A 24758-nucleotide genomic window follows, 5' to 3' on the forward strand; every position below is an offset into this window, starting at 1 on the left:
CTAATTGTAGACTTGATAAGAAAATGCTGATCTCCCTTATAACACTGATACTGAGCCTCTGAAAACCGCAATGAATTGTGAGTGCAGACTTTGTTGCCAGGCTACCTCTTGTATCTCAATAAAGATGAACATCAAGGGACAGTCTTTTTATGTCCAATTAAAGTTGACGTCAGGTTTTAATTTTGCTCTACAAGGCAATAACAATGGTAAATGAGAGGGGTTTCCACATATGCTTGCATGCAGAAAAAATAATCATACACATTAATGTGAAAATGATGAAAAGAGTGCTCTCAGGATGTGGACTTTAATATTTAAATGATGACACAATTTGTTTACCTTGAAGAGGGGAGCATAGATTGCCCGTTTTTCTATCTCAGTGTGTTCTTAAGTAAGACTCGCGTTTTTATGGTGTCCTTTGCAATAACTTTCAAAAGATTATCTGTCTCCAGGGAGCTTGTGACTTTGTACATTTTGTCTGTATGTAAAGATAAAAGAACAAAAACACCCCCCCCCCCCCGCAAAAAAAAAAACCAACAACAAAAACAAAACAAAACAGACTGATACAGATGTGGGTTTATTAAGTAAAAGTATGAAGTCTCAGACTTAGGTAAGGTTGTAGAAGGTTGGTAAAGGAGGTGTAATTGTAATTGCCAATGAATCGATGAAATGCTGCCAAGCCATAGTCCTATGTTACCACTTCACATAGAATTGTAACTTTATCGTATAACCAAGAAATTTTATTTTAAATTCAAAGGCCTATTTCAGTGTAGGGGTTGGATACTGTCAGACCAAAAGTGTTCACATGCATTGTAATTTGATTTTGCAAATGTTGCGATAGGAAAGATTTGTGAAATTAGAATGCCAGTGGCAATTCGCGACAAATTCATGCCATGAAATTATCTTGCTTACAGTATGTTGTCACTGGTTCAAACAATGTGTAGAAATGTTCAATCACAGTCTCTGTGACTGAAAATAATCTGTCCTGATAATAACTGATAATAATATGTGCTTTTATCTTATGCAGGTACTTGCACAGCAAGACCACCAAGTGGATGGCAAGAGCATCGATCCCAAGCCAGCCATTGCTCTGAAGAAGCCTGAGAAGAAGAAGAAGATCTTCATTGGTGGCATTGGGCCAGAACTCAAAGATGAACAAATCGTAGACTACTTCAGCCAGTTCGGAACAGTGAGTGTTTACTTCCATTTTTCTAGTAAGGCAGTCAAATACGGAGAGTAAAACACAATTTACATTTACAGGCGACTCCTGTTCTGACAAAGCCCTTGGGACTGGCAGTTGTATTTCATTGTAGGCAAGTAGCCAGTATATTTTATACTATAAAAATGGCTAGTTTTGGACCAGAATTTTTACTTGAACACCTGCTTAGTTGTTAAAAAGAAATTGTTTTAACCATGTTGGTTAAATAACAGAAGTGCACTGTATTTGTAGAAATGCTAATGTATTGTTTGATGTCCGCTCTGTATAACCAGGCTTATCACAACTGTCAAAAACTATTGTGACAGTAGTGCCTTTGCACATCCTTCCATTTTTGGACGGCATGTACCGTATGCAGAAGATGATTACGTATAAAGAAATTTTCAGTGAATCTGTCTGGTAGCACATAAGGGTCTGATCCAAAAATAGTGTTCACTTGGACTAAATTTTCATATTGACACTTGTATTTCATGTTATATATCATATTAAAGCTGAGAATCTGCAGTTTTCAGAAAAGTACATGTCTAATATATTTGATGTCAGACTTTTCCGTAAATTACCGGTAAAACAGGAAAAGCGCCCTCTTTGCGCGACGGGACGGACATTACTTTTTCAAGTAATTTGCACAAAAATTACAAAAGTAGGGGAGACATCGATTCTTTTCATAGAGTACCCTTCCTAGGAGCAATTCATATCTGGTATTCATTTTTCTCATTATAGTTAAATTTTGGGTCAAAATCTTCATTTTTTCTTGAAAAAACATGTTTTTCAATACTTTGACACCAAATTATCATTTTTTCTGTATGATAGACTTGAGTTTGGTCACTCATATTCCACAATGTATCAATGAATTAGTGGGGCTCTATATCCATGACACTAAATCAAATAATTCTCTATTCATAAGAAAATTATCATTGTCCAACATAATGTCCGTCCCGTCGCGCGACGGGACGGACTTTACTAAATGGTAGACGCGACGGGACGGACTGCACATGTAAACAATGGTAGGTGCGACGGGACGGACTGCACATGTTAACAATGGTAGGTGTGATGGGACAAAACTATTATACCACAATGGGCTAGAAAAAGAGTGTCCCTAACTTGAACAGAATAAAAAGACTTATCTTAGTAAAATCTTAGTACTCTACACTAAAATGTTATAAAAACTGTGTTAACCACAGGTTTGAACACATTTTGATGCAGATTAGTCAGTGTTGAAAATTTCCCATTTGTTTTGTACATTGTGCATATCATTAATTTTGTTTTGCATATCATTTATTGCGCTATGGGATGGAATTCAACACCTTTCGAGGAAATTACTGAAAAACTATAATACATTAGATCTGTATGAAAGCTTTTTCATTGAAGGAATGTAGGGAATATTAGTAGAAAACAATGTCACATTGCATGGCAAGTCTGGGTCATCAACGTTGATACAATTTTTTTTTTATTTTGTTCAAAAAGCAGTGTGTTTTTTTAATTCCGTCCCGTCACGGCAGTAAAATTTTTGATTCCAGCCTTTGCATTGGTGATCAGATCTTGATGGAAAGATTCAATCTTTGAGCAAATGAATGTCATTGCAACATTTTCATTCATGAGAAGTAATTTTCCCCGAGAAAGAAAATCAAGGATTACTGTACCAAAAGTATAAGAATTCTTGTAAAATGAGAGTTTTTTGCCGTATGATAATAATTTTTGGTCAAATTTTTCAGCATTCATTAATAGTTTGAATCTTGGTGTGCTTAATCTACATTAAGATGTAATAAAACTATGTTTTCCAAAGTTTAAATACATTTTGATGAAAATTAGCCGATTCTCTAGAATTTCCCATTCGTTTTGTACATAGTTCACTTTTGTCCGTCCCGTCACGTGACGGGACGGACTTCAACAGCTTTGGAGAAAATTACCTAAAAAATAAAATCTATTAGATCTAGATGTTTCTCTATTTGTGCAAGTGATGTTTGGAACATTGACAAACAAACACTACACGACATGTTCTGTATTGCTCATTAACTTTGAATTAATTCTCCTTTGAATCTTCTTCACAAAAACCAGTGATTTTTTCAGTCCGTCCCGTCGCGCTAATAATATATGTTGTTACCATGGAAACAAAACAGATGCCGATCTTGTCCATAGTGCAGTGTGATGTCTTCATGTAAGCTTAACACATTTGCAGTAATAAATGGCTGCTAACACTTAACCTTTTTTTGTTTTAAATAAAAAACCCATTCAAATTCCGTCCCGTCGCGCACTCTTGATTTTTGGATCAGACCCATAAGACATTTGTCAGTTATCAATTTAAAATGTAAGGAAGACTTTGAGATTACCAGGACCTTACACAGCCATGCCTCTTTTTTTAACATGAACATTTGTAGAGTGTCAGGGATCAAGATGAAGAAAGATCTTTCAGAATTTCAATACTTGTTAGTGAGTCTTTTGCAAGTGATGTGATTTGTAGCACTCAGTTCAAACTACCTTTATTTTTGTAGGTCGTGGAGTCTGAATTCCCAGAAGACAAGAACACAAAGAGGAGGTTTGGCTTTGGATTTGTCACCTACGAAACATCTGATGAAGCACAAGCAGCACAAACCAAGAGGTTTCACCACATTGGATCGAGGGTAAGAGTGTTTAGATTTGATTTTTATCAATTATATCAATAGTAGAGCTACTCCACCCAAGGCCAGCTTCCAAAGTGCCCTTTCTTGTTATTTAAAAAAAAAAAATTGATATTTTGTCAAACTGCTGTGCATGTGTTAAGTGTAACAATGCACTGGATTGATTTTATAGGGTAAATAAGTAACCTTGCATCACAAAACCAACAAAAAGTCGCCAGACATGGATTATAGTTCAGGCAGATTCTGAAAGAGCAGACTCTAAGCTTTCAAATGATGTATAACTCAATTCAACTGAACTCTCCTTAACCTATGTAAATATCGGAAACAAAACACACATTGGAAAAGTGTGAACTGAGAAAAAGAGGCTGTGAAGTACAGGGTCTGTTAAAGCACTTAATCTTTACCAAACCTTGCTAGCTCCTTGATGAATGGGACAAAGAGCAAGATGTAAACCATTGTAGCAACAACAATGAAGGGATTATCAGATTAAGCTGAAATTGAGCATGCTCTATCAGCACATTCCGTCCATGATTAATGCCATTTTTCAAAGCAATAGCATTGTCCCTTTAAAAGTTATTAGAGCTGAAAGTGAATGAGTGTGCAAAGGATTTTCAAGAAATTAAACAAGGCCTCTCCGACATACCTGATCACACTAATCTACAAAAAGAAAAGTAGAAAAACTGCTGAAAACTCATTTTCCCATTCATTTTATGATCCCAAACTAAAGAATAATGTAGAAGAAAAGCTCTTTCAGAAAATATGAAGAACTCAAGATTGATGTGGTTGACCCATTTCACCTTTTTTTTGAGACCTCTCATAAAATCAAGGGGTGCAACTTTTTGTTGGTTTTGTGATGCAGGGTCACATATGGAACATGTTGGCCAGAGAGTGTGCCAGTAGAAGGATTTGGCTAAATTCAATGGCACATATTGTACAAGTATGAATAAGAATATTTGATCGTGGATGCCCTGGTTGTGCTTGTTTCATGTGCTTAGTAATATGTGAGAGCAAAAGCTGAAAATAATCTGGCTTTCTCCCTCTCTGGGTCTTCTCAGTTTCTTTACATCTCTATCCTAAGAAAAAGCTCTGCATCTTACATTAATCTTTACCATTATGTGATCCTAAGTGATCCAAGGCACTTAGCTTAAATTTGTTGTGCACTTTCATCAGCATTCAGTTTACCTGTTGAAGACAAATCCCAAGTATAATCGGGCAGGTGTCTGTGGGAAATGAGTGTTGTAGCAAATCAGTCAGTCCTTAACAGGTCAATTCTTCCAAATTTGGCCTAATTGTGAGGTAGCCAACCCATTGAGGGATTAACGATTTGCCCTATTCCAACAGATAGGTCCCTAGTGACACAATAGGGATTAAATGCCTCTTGTGACAGGATAGGGATGAAAGGGATTTGGTAATCTCTATTTGCTAGTACCAAGTTTCCAAACATCTGTGCCAATCAGGAAAGCAGGCTGTCAAGCAGAGGACTAGTAGATGAACAAAGCATGGTAAGGATTATAGGATAAAATGCAAGGTGACAATGTAAAAAAAAACCCTAACCAAGCAACTTTTATTTTGTATGTCATCTATGCCTCAAGTAACCACCCCCCTTTTGTTGTCATCCAGACTCCATCATTAATCCTGTTCTTGTTTACCAACCACTCCTATTCTGTGATCTCTGGAACATAACTCCCAAAGTAGATATAATGTAACTTGATGTTGCACACTTAAATACCCATTGACAATATGACAATATTTATCTTTCCTCATTTACAAACAGAAAGTGGAGGTGAGTGAAGCGGTGTCAAGAGAAGAAAGGCAACATCAGAAGTCAATGAGAGGCGGCATGATGCACCGAAGGGGGCGAGGAGGTAAGATCTGGTATTTTTTGTTGCTCTTCATGTTTTTACCCATCTTTAAAAGGGCCACTACCTCTGAACATGCTTCATGGCTGAATGGGATCACTCGCGAAAGAAAAAAGATGACCTTTATTGATGCCATCGAAGGGGCAGACGGGCAAGTTTCTTCTAAAGGGAATTTTGAAGGTATGGAATATTGTGAGACTTTGAAAAGTGGCAAGTCATTTCGTGTTTGGACCTAGAAAACATCTGGGCCCAATTTGCTAGAAACTTTGCATCATACACAAATGTCAAATATACTGCAACTTTGAGTTTGATTGTCATCAAACACATAGTTGACTTATCCATCATAGTCAATAAAGCTGCCAACATTGTAGCAAAAAGGGCATAGTCACTACCAGTGAGCTGATAGTTATTCAGGAGAACTTTATTATATTGTGTAAATTAAAAACCAGTAGCTAAAAACAGTACAGATTTGATTTGAAGGTCAGTTTTCATCAGCTACAGCAATCACAGTCTCATGAAGATAGCATTGCGTGTATGTACTTGGAGATAGCATAATGTTCATAGAGATGTGTTATGCCACATCTGAGCAACGTACACAGCTCCTGCAATAACAGCCCCCATGAAAATTTTACCGAGTCATATTTTCAGTCGCAACCAGCAAATGTTTTTCACTATAAACAGTATAATATTTGATAATCAGACTTTCGGAGTAAAAATGTTGTAATTCACACACATCAGACATTCAACAAAATGTGAACAACAAGCTGCGATAAATGTGATCATAAACTCAATGCCAACGAAATCACTACGGCATTAGATGATCATATAGTCCCACAAATTGACATCTATGTTTTGTCACAGAATGTTTGATCAGGGACTGAAGTCAACATAAAATTGAATGTGACTTTATCAATCGAACAACAAAATTCTGTGGATATTGAGGTAGCCTAGACTTTCTTATCCTGTATTGACTTCATTTACACATGCATGTATTTGACACAGATGGCATATTATAGCTTACTTTTCAATACTTGCTGTCATTTACTGCGATATGTAGACGAATGCAGACCATGTGCTAACTACTTATTTTGTAGGAATTTATTTCAGCTAATTTCAGACTACTTGTCCACGATGATTTAATCTGAATGTTGAAAGAAAATCAAATGCTTTTTCAGCAACGGAATGCGGGGATCAAACACAGCTTGTGGGTGATACCTGTGTTTGATGTATAGTTGCATTGTATCGCAATTCAATTTTCTAGGAACAAGGCCCTCCTCGGGTAGCATTATCATGGCCTTTTGTAAAATGTCACTTCCATTTTTTTTTTAAGGGGGGGCATGTATGCGCTGAAATGTTTCTTCAATTTATCTGATTGTACTTCAGTTTCTTGAAGGATGCATCATATGTTTTTAATATCAGTCCAGACTGTCACTTGAAGACTGTTCAAAAAGCACTCTTTACGTAAATGCAAAAGAGATTTTGATCTTAAACTCAGAAGACAAGCGAGTAGTATGCATACATTGATATTACATTAAGTAGTTGCCCCAGCCAATGCAAATCCGAGCTGATGTTCTTCAACAGTTTGTAATCTAGTTTTGCTGAAGCAGTTGTGCAAGGTTTAGCTTTGGGTGCTCTGTTTATGTATCGATGCAGTAAACGCCTGTCTAGCATATCTTCTGACTTTGCAGAAGTGAGGAACAACCAAGACTATGACTTAGCAGTTGTCTGAAAATATGATATGCTTGAGAAATTTGTAACTGTGTTTGAGACTGGTTATGACTTTTATCATTATCTTATATCTGGAATGTATTGATGAGATGCTGCTATTTCTTCCCTTGTTGTACAGTTAACACATTAAATTGTTTTAAAGGCATAAGTTACCATTTGCAGAAAAAACAAAAACCCTGCATTAGTGCTTTTAAATAGTTCTGAAATGTGAGTTAGGGATAGAAACAACCACAATAAAAATTTGAATCCGTATAATTGATGTTAAGGATTGTTAAATACAGAAAATGTGAAGAATAGTTATAACAACAATGTTTCCAGACTAAACCGTCTACAGTTATGGTTTAATGAGAAAAATACTGATATCTCCTTATATTTTAGGCTGTATTGCAAAAATTTTGTATGGTAGGATGTTTTGTAATACGAGAGACCTACACATATGCATCAAATGTTATATTTGAACATTTTTAAAATCACTGCTCCCAAAGGTAAACAGGACCTTTAAGTTCTTAAAATATTTATTATGCCTCAATGGTGTTTGTCACATAGTGCACATGTACTGTACGTATTTGTGTAGTTGCATCTCTTAGGGCAGGAAACAAGTCACTTCTTCCTGACCAACTAGAAAATAAAAAATGTGAAAGGAACTGCCAAAATTGATCGCAAATAACTTCCAACACTGCTCCATCAAATGATAGTGCACTGATGTAAGAGTAGACTTTTTAGATGCTTAGCTTGTGCATGCAATTGGCACATTTCTGACATGTGTTCGAGAAGTTAATGATTCCTATTAGGACAGCCGAAAGTATGCAAAGAGTTTAACATGGCTCAAAAATGTGAATGATGGAAGCGCCCAAATAAAACTATTTTGCTACACAAAGAGCTTTGAGAGGGTGACATAGGAGTGTATGCATCTCCTGTGGGCACTAGATGAGGACTTGAGGAAAAATAGAAAATGAACAGAGTAAAATTTGAAAATACGACAATTAGAGCACAAGGAAATTCATTAGGTATGGTATTGTCATGAGTGACTTGATGATCACTGTCAGCGGCTTGTGGATTTATGTACCCCTTCACCAAGGGTGCCCAATGTTCTCATTATGTTAAAAATACAATTACTCAATTTATCCAAGATTGTTATCAAACTAGGTAGAGGGTGTTCCTGTTATGACTTGCATACTTAAAATGAAAGTTTGTTCAAACAAAGTAAAAATTCAGCTCCCAGAATTGTGAAGTGTATGGTGCAAAATTTTCTTACCATGAACACTGTTGTAGCAAGATTCTTGACACAGCAAAGTTATTTTCAAACGCCATTAATAGAGAAAAAGTAAATGAGATCTGTTATAATGAAATGCAGATTGCTTGTAAAATTATATGGCAGAACAAAAATTTACAGGACGTCTCTGCATGGACGAATCTTTTACATCACAATAGGAGTCACTTAATTCACTCCCTGTGCCACATACTAGTACCATTTCCAAGAAGAACTTGTTTTCTCTTGTGCACTGTACCATGGGTCTAGGGCAGTTACCCCAGGGCAATTACCCCAGACCCTTCCCCTGACCCTACCCCTAATCCTAACCCTAAACCAAGCTCTATACCCTAAACCTAACCCTAACCCTAAGCTTTACTCTAACCTTGTCACTAACTAGTATTTAGCTGGGGGGGGGGGGGGGGGGGGGGGGAGGTAATTGTCCTCAGGGGTGATTGTCCTGATACGCTGTACCATTGATGTACAAATTGTAGTACAAGGAATGTGCAACTATGCAGTGTGCAATGTGAGACTGAAGAGATTCTCAGAGAGGGGAAAGACAATGGCCCGAATTCACAAAGGTGGTACAAATGAAACCATGGTTTAAACCATGGACAAAAAACATGGAGCGCCAAGTGTCGCACGGAATATTTTGTTACGAAATTGGTCGTTTCGTCGACAAAATGACAGTTTCGTTAGCGAAATTATCATTTCGTGGACTAAATGTTCATTTAGTTACAAAATGTTCCATTGTTGTCATTTTGTTACAAAATAATCATTTCATCGACGAAATGACTGATTTCGTAACGATATATTCCATGCGACAATTGGTGCTCCATGGTTATTGTCCATGGTTTAAACCATGGTTTCATTTGTACCACCTTCGTGAATTCGGGCCATTGAGACAAAGTGGAATGTCAACAGCATGTATGCATCGGTAGTTCTGGGTACCGTTTCATGAAAGTTGTCAGTCTCTGACAATCACCATGGTAACAGTCAGTGACCAGAGGATCTCAGCCAATCAAAATCAAGGATTTTGCTGAAATTGTCAGAGACTGACAACTTGTCAGTGCTGACTAAATTGATGAAACACCCCCCAGGATCTGTGCTTATGCAGTTAAGTGTAGGTGTGTCTCAAATGCTTTGATATAATTGGTCCATATGAAGTGAAGTTGGGAGAAAGAAATCAACAAGGAATCCTTTTGAAAAGGTCCCTCACTCCCTGACACTTATTTCTCGCTTCAAAGGGGGTCGGTTTTGTATTTTTATTTTCACTTTCATTTCTTACACTCATAATGAACTAATTTATTTACTTTTTCTCAGCTAGTTTAATTCAATAGAAAGATTACATAACTGATACAACAGCCATAATAGCAATCTTTTCGCATTTGTTCACAAGTTTACGTTTTTGTTTTAAATCAATCGCTGAACATAAGAGAGCATCAAAATTATTTTTACTTTCACACTTCTTTGGTAATAAAACCAGTGCAGTTGACCTAAAATTTGGCTTGTGCTACCTCTATGATAGGGAGATAAGCAAGATGTCTTTTGTTTGTCAGTGTGGAGTAATGTGTTGCTATGGTAACTTAAAATTTTCACCAAAAAAAATTAACATGTAAAATGTGAAATCTGGATCGAACTACTCTCAACTTGAAATAATCAGTTTAAATTCTGCGCATGTGATCAGTGTAATGTTCTTATTAGTTGAGCAAGACACATTTGTTGTGAGTGTTGAGAAATCTATTCCTGTGACAACAACTTTAATACAAATAGAAAGTTGGTGGAGCAAGCAGGTTTTGTATGAAAATATACAAATTACGAGTGGATTTAGCTAACTCCTTCAGTTTTGGAGCATTTGTTTTGAGACTTGGCACATTTGAGCTGTATGATTTTAATGCAAAATAATTTTCTGTCAATGTTATGCAATGCATTGCCATAGGAAAGACATTTTTTTTTTTCAATAAAAAGCATGCAGAAATTTCGTTGATTTAGCTAACTCCCACAGAATTTGAGCATTTTACTTGAAATTGGCACATGTGCCTGCTTTAGTATGTGGTTGTGCAAACTACCATCTTTCTTCATTGTGGAACAATGTGGTGCCATGGTAATGATTTTTCAAAGATAGAAATATTTTGGATTGAGCTAACTCCCACAGTATTTGACTTGAGATTCAGTATATCCAGCAAAATGAGTGACATTATGTGAAAACAAGGTGAAATATGTTGTTGAGTTGATAGTATGGTCGGATATACAGTCGACCTCGCACAAGTCGACAACTCGGCCAAGTCCAAGCTCCAGAAAAGTCCCGATTTTCTTTTAACTTATTTTTAAAAAATCTTTCACAAGTCGAAGTTTTACTAGTCGAATTTCGCCTATGTCGAAGATAATTTCGAGTCCAGATTTGTGTAAATACATGTCATTTCCTTCGCACAAGTCAAAGTTTTTTTTTTCCGGTACGTCATTCAAACATGGAAGTGAAGCATTCTTTAATTCTTTAATGAATAAACGAAGGAAAAAAAAAACATACTACTTTTTTAATTAAATACACCCAAGGGTCGAATACAAGTTAACCCTAATATCCCTTGTATCCCTGATGTCCAGCTGAGAAGGATCACATCAAAATCACTACATGTACCTGATTAGAGGCAAGCCATGTGCGGGCGGCGCAGTAGGGTTTGGGGAAAAAAAAAGCATGGAGAAGAAAAGCCCTCATAATCCGGTACTAGCCACCAATCTCACTGAGTGGCAAATGTTTGCGAGCGTAGCATGTTCAAATTTGTTTTTGCGACAACAAAAACAATTTCCGACAAAAACAGTTTGCGAGTTTGACTGCAATTGTTTACGAATTTGATTGCAATTGTTAAAGAATCCTGAAAGTCCCTAGTAGGTGCCTATTCGCTACGCTCGCAAACATTTGCAGCTCAGTGATATTTCGCGGAGCACGTGAATGAGTTGCGAAGGACGCGAATGGCAAAATCCAACATAAGGAAGTTTTTATCCGAATGTGTTCCGACAATGAAGCAAAACAAAACAAAAACACACATTTTTTGCGCAGTTTGTGCCAAGTTCTCATGATGTATGTGTAAATGTTGCGTGTACTTTTGCTACAATACAGCCAGCTACATAAACGAAAAACACGCGACGGGAATGCAACCACGCACATTTTTTATTAGTCATTGGAGAATAATGTTTCCAAGGATATTGATAGCTGTCTTGAGTGGAGGATTATCTCTTTCCTCTATTTCTCCTTTCTTTCCCATTCATTTCTCCGTTGCAATACAGTGAGTGCAGACCGCGTGTGCTATCCCACAATTCACAAGCATCTTTTTTTTTTTTCTAGGTTCCCCCACACATTACCTTAAGTTTCAAATATAATTTGTTCATGCATTGGAGTAATTGAAAGTGTATTTTGGGATTTTTTTTACATAAAAAATTGCGTCTTCATATAGGCCTACAGTGTATGCTTGATGTGAGGATGTACTAGTATGCTATGATTTTGTTTTGCAGAAAACGTAGAGCGTTAAAGAAGTCATACATCAAATATGCGCCAAACGTTCGTGAGAATGTTTCCAAAGGTACATGAACAGGTATTGTAGTTATGTCGTGAAAATAAAATGATCGGAAGAACTTTGCAGATTTCGCAAAACATACAAGAGACATTCTCCAAAGTTTCGCGGCCTGTTTGGAGTTTCATGAAGATTTTGCGAACATCGCGCACGTCTGACGATGGTCTCGCACATATGACGAGACTTAAAAGACATTTTCGAGACCAAATCATGACTCATTGTGCGAAAAAGGTTTGCAAAAAAGAGAAAAGAAAAAGAAACCAAATAGTTTTGAAATTCTTGCTGAAGTAACGACATCCACAAACAATTGACGACGCCTCCGTACTCCCGCTTCCGTTTGGCGATTTTTGCAGACTAAAATGCAAATGTTAGATTTTGCCACTCGCGACGTGACCACGTAAAAAAAGCACATTACATACAACGCATTTCGATTATTGCAGTCCAATAACTAAGTTTCACGATATTTTTAAAACTCAAAACAAAACAAAAACACTAAATAGGGACCTACTACATATTGCTACCGTCTACTGTATTTCAACGGCCAATAAGAACAAAAAAAGGCACTGTGTTACAAAAATTCATCGGGGAATATCGCGAAACATGTGCGAGACATTCTCCGAAGCTTCGGGTCTGTTCGGGGTTTCACAAAGATTTTGCGAACATCGCGCAAGTCTGGCGACGGTCTAGCGCTATGACGAGACATAAAAGACATTTTTGAAAACAAATCACGACCAAATCATGACTCATTGGGCGGAAAAGTTCACCAAAAGAATCTAATTGTTTTGAAATTCTTGCTGAATTAAGTAAAAACACCCCCAAACAAATGACAGCGCCCCGAACTCCCGCGTTCGTTTCACGATCTTTTGCAGACATTACGTGCAACGCATTTCGATTATCGCAGTCCAATAATTGAGCTCCAGGATTTTTTATTTAAAACTTAAACAAAACAAAAATACTAGTTACAACATATATTGCTACCATCTACTGTAATTTCACGGCCAATAAAAACATAAAAAGACACTGCATTACGAAAATTTGTCGGGAAATACAAGTCGAAAAAAAATTTGACATCCGCGGAAGTCGAATTTTGTGTAAGTCGAAGTGTTTTCGCCGGTCCCAATAGAGTCGACTTAGGCGAGGTTGACTGTACGTACAGTTTAATAGTGTGTGGTGGTATTAAAAAAATGAATGTAAGTGGCTGAAACATACAGAAAAAAAGTGATTGCATGTCACACCTGAGTTATTAAATATTTGATAAAACCAAAGGTTTTTGAAATGGCGTTACATGCATGCATATTATTTTTTTTTTTTTTTAAACCCTGATCAATAGCATTTACACTTTTCTTTTTGTCCATGGTCAATAATCTAAAACATGACAGATTCACCTTAAAAAAAACAAAAACAAACAAACAATCGTAATCTAATCTGCCTTATGCAGTTATTATTAGGGGTAGGAGATATAGGATTGTTATATAATAAATATAACTTATTCTGTATGTATGTCTCTTTACCAGGCAAAGGATTATAATTTGAGCAATACGCTCTGTAGGATTTGGGGTTTTTCTTTCCAAGTAAATATATTTACGAGTATGTCATGTATTTTCCAGAAAGCCAATGACCAACAATAATCCTCATGAAAATATATGTAAGAAATACATGAAAATTTTGTCTGAAATGCAAACATTTGATAGCGCAGGGCTCGACATTAGTGCCTAGGGCCACTAAAATTTATTGTCGGGCCACAAGATTTATTTTTTGGAGGCCCAATTGGGCAACTATAAAGATTCAAAATGGATTGTTGTGCGTCCTGTTTATTTTGGGTCGCTACATTTCTTTTTTGGGCCACTAAAATTTAAGTTTTAAAGGTTTTAATAACCCAAAAGGGCCACCAAAGAAGGAAAATTAATGTCGAACCCTGGATAAAGTATGTTATAAGAACAGCATTACCGTTGATGTTGTATTCCTTTGCAGGCAACTATGGTCCAAACTACAGATATGGTGGCTATGGTGGCTATGACGAATCAGGTATGGAAGTTAAATGATTGTCAGAGTTTTGTTTTTGTGTGTTTGTGTGTGTGTGTGTTTGTGTTTGTTTGTTTGTTTTTTCTGGGGTGGGGGGAATTAGGGGCAGTACTGTATACACCCACCATTCATGTAGTAAGCGTATTTCAGGAAATGGGACTTTGAGCCAGTTTTGAGAGTGGTTTTTGTTTGTAATTGTGAAGTGAAGTGAGTATAGTGAAACCCCGTTAATATCGAGGTCCAGGGGACCGGCGATATTACCTCGTTATAACCGGTACCTCATAACTGTACACATAAAAAACAAAGAAAAACATAAGTACGACGTCACACCCGTCAATCAAACTACAGATCATCCTTTGCGTTGTTTAATATTACTGTACACAATTATGGATCATTAGGTGATCTGAGTATCCTCTCAGATCACCTTCTGTATCTGTACGGATTCTTTATTTCTTTATTTCTCCCCAAAAGTTGTGTAGAGGTTAACTCAGAAAGTCCTCTGCCTATCAATTTCAAACTTATACCAGGGCTCCACACTTAACTTTTTTATTTGGTGACCTGATGGGGCCACCAAAGTCATCAATTTCAAATTTTTGGTGGCCCGAGAGAAAAATTTGGTTGCCCCCAAAACAATAAAAAACATTCAAATTCCTGCTTTTTTTTTGATGAGTCAAATATTTAAGTTTTGTCATAGTAAGAATTGGAAGCTGGACATATATACTCAAAAAATAAACCGCAACAAACTCGCAGCACTCGCTCTCAGGCACTCATTCAGTCCTTTTCATCCATCCTTCAAACAAATTCAACTGCTGAATGGTAAGACTAAGTATAAATATTCGTTGACTGGCACATGGGCTGCAACATCTCAACGTAAATAAATGACACTTTTCAAAAAAAAAAAATGGTGGCCCGAGGCGGGCCACCAAATTTGCCCTTTTTTTGAAATTTGGTGGCCCGACTTTCATTTTTGGTGGCCACCGTTGGTGTCGAGCCCTGCTTATACCGTATATGTATCATGTCCCAAAGACGACAGATCTAATAAAATCATTGTGATCAGTCGACCGTGACGTCACTATGATGTCATTATATGAAAACACATTTTCATTCATATCTCATTAATGGAATGGAATTTCTCAATGAAATTTAGGTCTCGTATAGTTCAAGTCAAGCTCTTTCTACTCATATTCTCAAAACTCATTTCTACACTTAAAACGGTATGCGTTCGCGCACGTTGAAATGTTGACATGCTCCAATCGAGCTCAAAATTTTTTTGCACATGTTTTAGATCATTTGGAGCATTTTTTTAGAAATTGAAAAAAGTGGATGTGTGTGCGCGCATATTCGCACGCACAGCTCATATGCAATAGAAATTTCCCGTTTTTTCACACGGATCGGATGTCTGAAATGCCAAAGAATAATTCTACCAAGTTTCAAGTCAATCCGACTCAATATGACGTCATACGGGCCCGTCAAAGTTGAAATTCCGGGCGCGCGTCAATGGCGATATAAAGTGCAACTATGCAAAAAAACGGCCAATTTTAAATCCGATTTTACTCGTCAGGATGGACGGCGAGCCCCCATTTTCTTTACGTATTCTGAAAGCTGATGAGTTGTACATGTCATTTCATGGGTTGGCGATGCTGGGAAAATGATTAAAAGATATCAAATTTCTTAATAAAATTAAAAAAAAAGTAAATTCTCAAAATGATGTCATCAAAATTCAAGTTCACTCGAGCGTATCTCACTTATCCTTTGCCGATTTTCTCCCATATTTCAGTATGTTGTAGCTTATTAAATTCTCTTTCATAATTGTATTATCAAAAATTTGATTGGATGACGGCATCACCTCGTAAAAATGAATTGAAAGTAACCATGTCAAATTTGACCAGTTTACGTGTTATCTCTATGGGAGTGCAGTTTTTCTGGAAATGAAAATTGACATGACTATCTTTATTGAGCTCTAGCTCACTTATCCTTCGGATAATTTCTCCCAAATTTTAAGATGTTGTAGCTGAGATGTTGGGCTATCATGAGTGTACCCTCTGTTTTTTCATACGACGTCGAGATCATGTCGAAAAACTAGGTTGAAATTGGAACTTGGCTTTGACGTAGCGTCATTTTGCTTAATACTCAGAGCCTATGGGGGATGAAATAGGTCAGTGCATAGCGCATCGGACTTGTGATCTAAAGGTCCCAGGGTCGAGGCTCACCCCTGCCAATTCTTTTGCTTTTTAAAAAAAAAACTTTTTTCTTCTTATTCTTTAGTTAGTCTTATTCTCCCTACCTAACATTATCTTTTTCTGATTTTTTTATGCTTCTTCAAATTTCTATACAATACCTTAACTTTTTCTTTATTTTTCTTTCTTTCTTCCACTTTCTGTGCAATAAATCAACAACAACAACAATGGCAATCAACCCCATATTTTGCACATGTTTAGTTCATGTCACGAACATCATTTCATAAAATAACAACTACTTCCTCCGACACCATCTTGGGTAGGTAAATTGGGATCAAAGGTTGAAAGTGTTCAATCCTGTATCTTGGTAAATACACATCCTATCTTTCCCACATTTTGCACACGTAAGGAACATGTTGCAAGAATCATTTCACAAAATAACAACTTTTTGCTCAGATGCCATCTTGGCTGTGTAAAGTGGGGTCAAAGGTCAAATATACTTCTTTCTGTAATCTCATTAATGTATATGGTATCACCGTCATATTTTGCACACACATGGACCTCAATAGATGGATCATTTTGTAAAATAATGACGCTTTGGTCGGACGCCATTTTGGCTGTGCAAATGAGGTATTATCTCTATGGTAGTGCATTTTTTCTGGAAATGAAAAATAACATGACTGTCTTTATCGAGCACTAGCTAATTTATCCTTCAGTGAATTTCTCCCAGATTTTTAATTTGTTGTAGATGAAACTTTGGGCTATAGTTCATGGGATCCATATTCTTATTGGAAGTCGGAATTACGTCCGAAGACCTGGTTGAAATTGACGCTTAGCTTCAATGTCGGGAGATATGACTTTCTTTCGGTGACTTTCTTTGCAATAACTCAAGAAAAACATGTCCTATTACCCCCACTTTTTGCACGTTTTACTTTAGTCCATGTCAAGTACATCTTTTCATAAAATAACAACCACTTCATCAGACACTGTCTTTTCTAGGTAAAGTAGGGTCAAAGGTCATAACAATCATTTCCGAAGATATTGGATCACCTAATTTGTCAGTGTTGACAAATTCCAAGTCTAGTTATTATTGAGACAATAAAGGGAAATTATTTCCGAAAATCTCTTCGCGTTTTGTAATCCCGTTTTGAAAAATATTGACAGTGCTGAATTTGGAAGGTTGTGATTCTTTTTACGCAAATATGTACCTCACAGACCATTCTGAAAGAAAGAAAAATCTTCATTTTGAAATGCAGTGTTAAATGATAATGAACAAACCCAAATCTATTCAAACTGTTAAATGCGTTTGTTTCTTTTTCTGAACACCAACTCAATTAAGTAGATTGACATGCGCTATTCAACTATTTTTACGCTACTGTCTCTCGACGGGATCGTGATGATTTCATTAATTATTTCGGCTTTGATCATACACACTCATATTTATATTATCATTTGTTACATGATAATGAACAATCCCAGATGTATTCAAACTGTTAAATGCATTTGTTTCTTTTTCTAAACACTGACTCAAGTAGATTAACATGCGTTCATATTCTACTGTCACGGCGGGATCGCTATGATTTCATTAATTATTTCGGCTTTAATCATACACACTCACATTTATATTATTATTTGTTATACATAATAACAATCCCAGATCTATTCAAACTTTTAATGTGTTTGTCTCTTTTTTCTAAACACCAACTCGAGTAGATTAACATGCGTTATTCAACTATTTTTATGCTACTGTCACCCGCCGGGATCACTATGATTTCTAGGCTTTAATCATTAACACTCAAAGTTACTAGCCAGCAAAACAACTGGAAGTCAGAACTACAAATGGAAAGGATATAATGATGAGTTGTACACGCATTCCAATATTATTGTCCATTTTGACCACAAGTGACGCTACATGAATAGTGTTTGAATGCATTGTATTTTTTTTCTCTCTCGTGTGGTCTGACCTAATATCACGCATGCGTATCTCGTGAAAAACAAAATCGAATGATTTTATTCAATAACTTAGTAGGAACATCGGAAGGTGTTTCTGTGTCTTATCGCGTGGTTTAGAAGAAAACATGAACTACTTTGCAAAATGGGAAAGAGACATGGATAGCGTGAATTTAGTTTTCAATGTTCCACTTATCGCTTGTTTGAAAGCGGCAAGTCAAGAAATGGAACCTCGCGAAAAAGAAAATGGAATGATTATGATTATATTATGCGGTTAAAAGGAAACATGGAAGGAGCGGAACTCGGTTATTCGTCACTGATAATGGGCGGTAAAGAAGGATTCAGATAGTACATGTAGAGATGGAGATGGGACGGGCACTTGTGCTGTGTGTAACTGTGTTCAACACAGACTATGTAAAACGGGGGTAGCGTGAATTCGCTTTTCAATGTTTCGTTAGTCGCGTGTTTGAAAATGGCAGGTCAAGAAATGGAACCTCCTCGTATCCGATCAAATTGCTTATGATTTTCTTTATCATGATGCACTGAAAATGTCCTTGTTAGAACCGGAATCTCGTCATAACCGAACTCGTTATAACCGATTCGTTCTGCCATAGGTTTACACGCAAAGGAAAACGGGACCGACGTGATCACCTCGTTATAAGCGGTTCCGCGTTATAACTGAACTTGTTATAACGGGGTTTCACTGTATTCCATTTTAACCCTATCTCTGTCACAGGCCGATTTAATCGGCCCAAAGCCTGCACCGCCATTGCTCTGGCCGATTCAGTCCTCTATTTTGATCGACAGATTACTCAAAAGGCTTTGGTGCTACCACTCTATAAACTCATTTGTAATTGGCTGACAGTGTGAGGAAACTAAAACTAGTGTCAAAAAAGCTTCCCCACCTTCAACCAATCAAGAAAGCTTTCTCAAAGTCCAAGAAGTTGTGGTGACCCTGTCCATGTTTATTTGCATTCAGACCACAATTTGTTGTGTACAGTTATGCCATAGGCTTCTTGTGTGGAGAACTTACATGAATCTATATATGTGGGACAGTTATAAAGATTGCCCTGTGCAATGTAAAGATCGCACACATGGGGCAGTTTCTGCCTATTTTATGTAAGTCAAAATAATAAAACATGTTAAAACATTCAGGAAAGGGATTTTAACATTTTCATATTCTGTGAAGGGGTATAATTGCAGGAATATCAGCCGCATGAATATCTATAGAATGGATGAATACTCCACATTCAGTGCAGCAGTTTTAACTGTCAGCATTCAGCACTAACAGCAGTGCAATGGGTCTCGAGTTGTGTTAGCCAGGGCCAGCGGCGGGGCAGGTGTAAGGAGCAATAGGGTCACAGTAGCCTCCTACATGCTGCCTGAAGCTGCATAGTTTTGAAGTTGGGGTATGTTTGACTGTTTATCATTCTTACATAAGAAACTGTCACTATGTGAAACTACAGTTCAATGCAGGTTGATCATAAAGAAAATGAGTGCAGTGATAGTTCAGGTCTGTTTCACTGAGGAGAGTGCAGAAAGTTGTAGACTTGCATTATACTCGACTGGAATGGACACTCTGAAGACTTGATATTTTGAATGACAATTTTAACCCTTTGATTATGATCGTATCATGGCAATATTATATGACATGGAAAATCTTTATCTAAAAAGCACAATTTAATTTATATTTTCAGCTTGGCTATATGTGACCCTGCACCTCAAAACAAACAAAAAGTCGCCAGACATGAATTTTTAGTTAAGACCATATTCTGAAAGAGCAAACTTTAAGCTGTAAAATGGACTCTCCTAACCTATCTAATTATTGGAAAGAAAGCACAAATGCAGGAAAAGTGTGAACTGAGAAAAGAGGCTCTGAAGTACAGTGTCTATTCAAGCGCTTAATCTTTACCGAACCGTGCTGGCTGTGCGATGAATGGGACAAAAAACAGGAAGTAGACCACCAGAGTAACAACAATGAAGGGATTATCAGATTAAATTGAAATTAAGCATGCCTCATTAACACATTCTGTCCATAATTACTGCCAACTTTCAAAGCAGTAGCACTATCCTTTCAAAAGATATTAGAGTTGAAAGTGAAGAGTGTGGGCAAGGTTTTTCAGAAATGAAAAAGGGATTCTAAAGACTAATCTAATCACACTATTCTACCAAAAATGTTCGAGATAAACTGCTAAAAAACACACTTTCCTGCCCGTTTTATGATACCAAATTTTAGCATAATGTAAAAGAAGACCCGCTCTTTTAGAAAATGTGAAAAAGTCAAGTTCGGCTAGGTTGACCCATTTCACTTATTTTCAGTCCTCACGCAAAATCAGTGTGTGCGACTTTATGTTCGTTTTGAGGTGCACGGTCACATATACAAACACGCTTTCAGACCTACTACTTTCAGACCAACATTTCATTTATAAAATCAGAAATTACAGTACACAAAATGTGTGAAATCTAGGTTGTAATTTCCACAGACTTTTGTTGATAAAATCAAAAGTACTAATGCTATTGATGAAAAAAAAAAATCATATCTGAAAGCTGCATAAATTCTCTACAACATTTATGAGACTTTTTTGTGATACAAGAGCATGTGTGAAAAAATGAGGTGGTAAGGTGAAGAAAATAATTCTGCAAAGATAATTATGTGACATAAGAAGGGGTCCTACTTTAAATTTGAGAGTGACCTCACTCAGGTTGTTATGCAATATGAAAGTTCAGACCATAAGCTTTCAAATGATGTATAACATGACACATTACTGTCAATAATAACATTCAGAAATGGCCATCAACAATCTTGAGTCTGTGCACTGCAAAATGTCTTGAGCAGTCTGGCTTCACCTTATGTGACAGAAATAGGATTAAGAAGCAAAATAGCAATGTAATGCTTCAAAATGTTAATGCACACCATGCCACTGACCCCCCCCCCCCCCCCCCCCTTTTCAGGCTTCTATGGTCCATATGGCGGCGGAGGAGGTGGATATGGTGGAAACTTCAACTATGGCCCCAACCACGGTGGTGGTTACCAAGGATACGGAGGCAGCGGCTATGACTATGGCCCAAACTACAGTCAGTACGGTGGTGGCTATGGAGACTACAGTGGTGGGCACGGTGGCTATGGATACGGAAACAACATGTACGGCAGTGGCGGTGGCTACAGTGGATATGGTAAATAAAAAAAAGGTTGTTGATTGTCCATTTTCTTTCGTGTGTATGCATATATTTTGTCTTGGTGGTGTCGCAGTATTGAATTGGTTCCAAAAAAATGCATGCATACTAAGATTAATATGACTTCATGCCAGAATTGAATCAATTAAGTAACAAATTTGGCTCCATTTATCATTTAGTCATTCATTATAATCATTGTCATCCTCATGTTATGATAAATGTATAAAATGAACACAACACTTGTCAACAAACACATCTCAGTTCAAGTCTTCTTAGCCGTGGAAGGCAATTTTCTCCTAGCTTTGTGTAATGGAAAGTAACATTTAGAGGCTTCTGCCAGTAATGCTGAAAGCATTCTTATATGTAGTTGCTTGATATCAGTTCTTGGTATACATGATATCGAGATATTATTTTAAACTTGCAATTGAATGACTGGTCACAGTTCTGAGGAACTAGATTGAAAGCTTAATTTCTGATACTGAACGAGTCGTAATACATTTAATGAAATTTAAGCAGACATTGTAAGAAAAAGCTTTGATTAAAAAAAAGACGACAGCTGTTCAAGTTTAGGTTTGGTTTTGATAATATCAAGATAATATTATGAAATTTGGCAATATTGTCCTCAAAGCAGCATTTGACAACAGACTGTCAAGCTTACTACAATTTATGCCAGTACAAGGCAGTCTAACAAATACAATGTATGAACGTGAGCAGATGTGATTTCGAGGATCATAGAGTAATATCGGCTGTAAATATAAGTAATTGAATAACTTGAATTATGCATCATCCATTCATCACATTATCGGATCCCTAGTCTGTCATAATGAGAAATATTTTCAAAATCTACAAAGCTTCAAGGGTTGTAATACAGACCTATATACCAACCTTATGATCACATTATAGGCTCAACATTGTAATGACTTCCTTTCTCTGTTCACCGTGAAAGTATATGGTTTGGCAGGAGCGACCTGTAATAGTATTTAAAGGCATATGATTCCCCTTCTAGTGATGCCCCCTGTTGAAGTCTGGTTTCTCAGGAGGGTACTATAGCTCATGATATCAACTAATCAATTATATGAAATCAAATAAAAGGCCCAAATTGCCGAAAGCTATGTTTATGTGACTGCTAGTTGTAATTCGGTGGCCGACCATGTACTGAATGCACCTATGTTGCTTGTAACTAGAACATAGGGCCTCTTTATCTGATTAGAAATTAATTGGGAGCGGGGACAACAAAACAGTGCCAAAAAAAAAAAAATATATATATATATATATATAGTAATACATTTGTTTCACTTGTGTTATTCAGTACATGGCAACATAACAGGAAAACGTAATCAATTAGAGTTCTGCCAGGAATTTTCAAGCTTGCATTTGTTTAACTTACGTTTCTGGCTGTTAGAAAAAGCAGACCAGATAATTGTATGAATGGCTGATGCCCCCAGATCATGACTTGCTAGCTTAAACAAAGATCACCAGAATCATTTTGTCAAAATTTGGAAACTAATTACAGATCTCTATGTGGAATATTGTGTTTACCTGTCTTTCCAACCTTAAAGGACTTTTTTACATCATAATATCTCATTAGAACATGAACTTAATCTATTGAAATAATCTAAGAAAACATGAATTGCAATTGATTTATTGAATCATTTTGAACAATTAAGTTTATTAGTTGTCAAGTCTACAGTACTGATTACATTCAACTTTCATGCCTAATGTACACATTACTTGAGACTGATTTTTTCCCCTGTGTGTGTGTGTGTGTGTGTGTGTGTGTATGTTGATGTGAGCATAATTTCATTTGTTTGCAACAATGAAAGTCTTGCAACTTGATCATTACCGATGGGTCATTCAAAGATAAATTGTGTGACAAGGAAAGATGGCAGGTTTGTAAGGCTAGTAGTAGAGATTAAGATTTTAGACATTAATTCAAAGACTTATCAAAATCCATTAAAGTGTGTGATGAAAGCCTGGTCAAGCAGTTATTGGTGAGGGTTTATTTTCAAAAATAAATTTTTTTCCCTTACTCATTGTATGGACCTTAACACTACTTCACAAGCTCACCAACTCCTTAAGATAATTGAAAATATGTATCTTTTAATCATCTTTATGAATCGCAGTTGCAATTGTGTAATAGATTAAGTTACAGACCTTTCAGACACTCGATAGTTCAAAGAAAAAAAATAATGAGCGCTTTGCTTTCAGATGACAAAGGAAAACCTCTTGTAATCATGTTTATAACTTGTATTTGTAATCTTGTTATAAGTTTTGGAGATGCAAGCTTCGTGACCTGTAAATCAAACTCAGAAAGTGCTCACTACCTAGTGCAGCACAGGCCAGTTGCATGACATTTTGTGCGGTCTGTTGGTAGAAGTAAATATTGGGTCTACTGTAGCTAAACTCCACCTTGAATCATGTGTGGAGGTCAAGCCTTCAAGACCAGAAGCGCGCACCACGAATTGAGCAAATTATGATTTGAAAATGCCTCTCAGACTTCAATTTGCCGATCATGATTCCAGAATTGTGATTACAATCATTTGCTTTCAGACTTATAAAACATATATCCTGATTACAATTGCGATTCTTGCAATAGAGATTATTATCATGCTCAATGAAAGAAATTTTCGTACCGTCTGAAGGGGGAATATGAGGTCAGATGTGAGAATTCCGAAGTCAAATTTTTTAATCACTGCTCATGTAATGCAAAAAGCCTTTAATTGATCTTTTTTTTGGGGGGGGGGGGGGGAGCATCAGACAGGGCAGAAAGTTTATATTCCAAGAACTTCAGGCATTAAAAACAGATTAAGAAAAAAATTATGCACTAATGAGATATTGTAAAATTGAAACAGAGATGAGACAGTAAATTAGTAAATTAGTTAATTGAATTGATGAGGGAATGCAGGTGCATATTTCGTTGCATTTTATGCTTAGTTTCTGTAGCTTTACTTATACTAATCCAGGTGTGCACTCCATCAATCTTATGCATTTTTCATTGTTGCTACTATATACTTTGAGGCGCAAAGTTTTTGCATGACTAAATAGTTCATACTGTGCCTGCCGTGGCTTTGCGAATGTCTTATGCATGGCTGATCCCGCCCTCCCTATCATAATAATTTGTGTCATCGCTGAGATCCCCACCTCACCCCTAAAAATCAAACTTTTTGCAAAGTTCTTTCTCTTCTTGGTTTATTTCTCATGGTTT

The 24758-nt window shown here is 36.8% G+C and overlaps 1 protein-coding gene across 2 annotated transcripts in view; it reads left to right on the forward strand.

The window, feature by feature from the left end:
• The window catches only part of LOC139727114 (heterogeneous nuclear ribonucleoprotein A/B-like), a 36596-nt gene that overhangs the window by 9730 nt on the left and 2108 nt on the right, over positions 1–24758 (forward strand). For both annotated transcript variants that reach the window (XM_071638091.1, XM_071638092.1), the window contains exons 4-8: positions 1025–1186; positions 3703–3831; positions 5603–5693; positions 14202–14255; positions 21332–21553. In XM_071638091.1, the coding sequence (XP_071494192.1) occupies positions 1025–1186; positions 3703–3831; positions 5603–5693; positions 14202–14255; positions 21332–21553 (658 nt within the window). The remainder of the gene's footprint in view (positions 1–1024; positions 1187–3702; positions 3832–5602; positions 5694–14201; positions 14256–21331; positions 21554–24758) is intronic.

Source organism: Diadema antillarum, unplaced genomic scaffold (genome assembly GCF_040938485.1).
Source record: "Diadema antillarum isolate AM-2024a unplaced genomic scaffold, OU_Dant_1.0 seq00000119_RagTag, whole genome shotgun sequence".
Classification (NCBI taxonomy): domain Eukaryota; kingdom Metazoa; phylum Echinodermata; class Echinoidea; order Diadematoida; family Diadematidae; genus Diadema; species Diadema antillarum.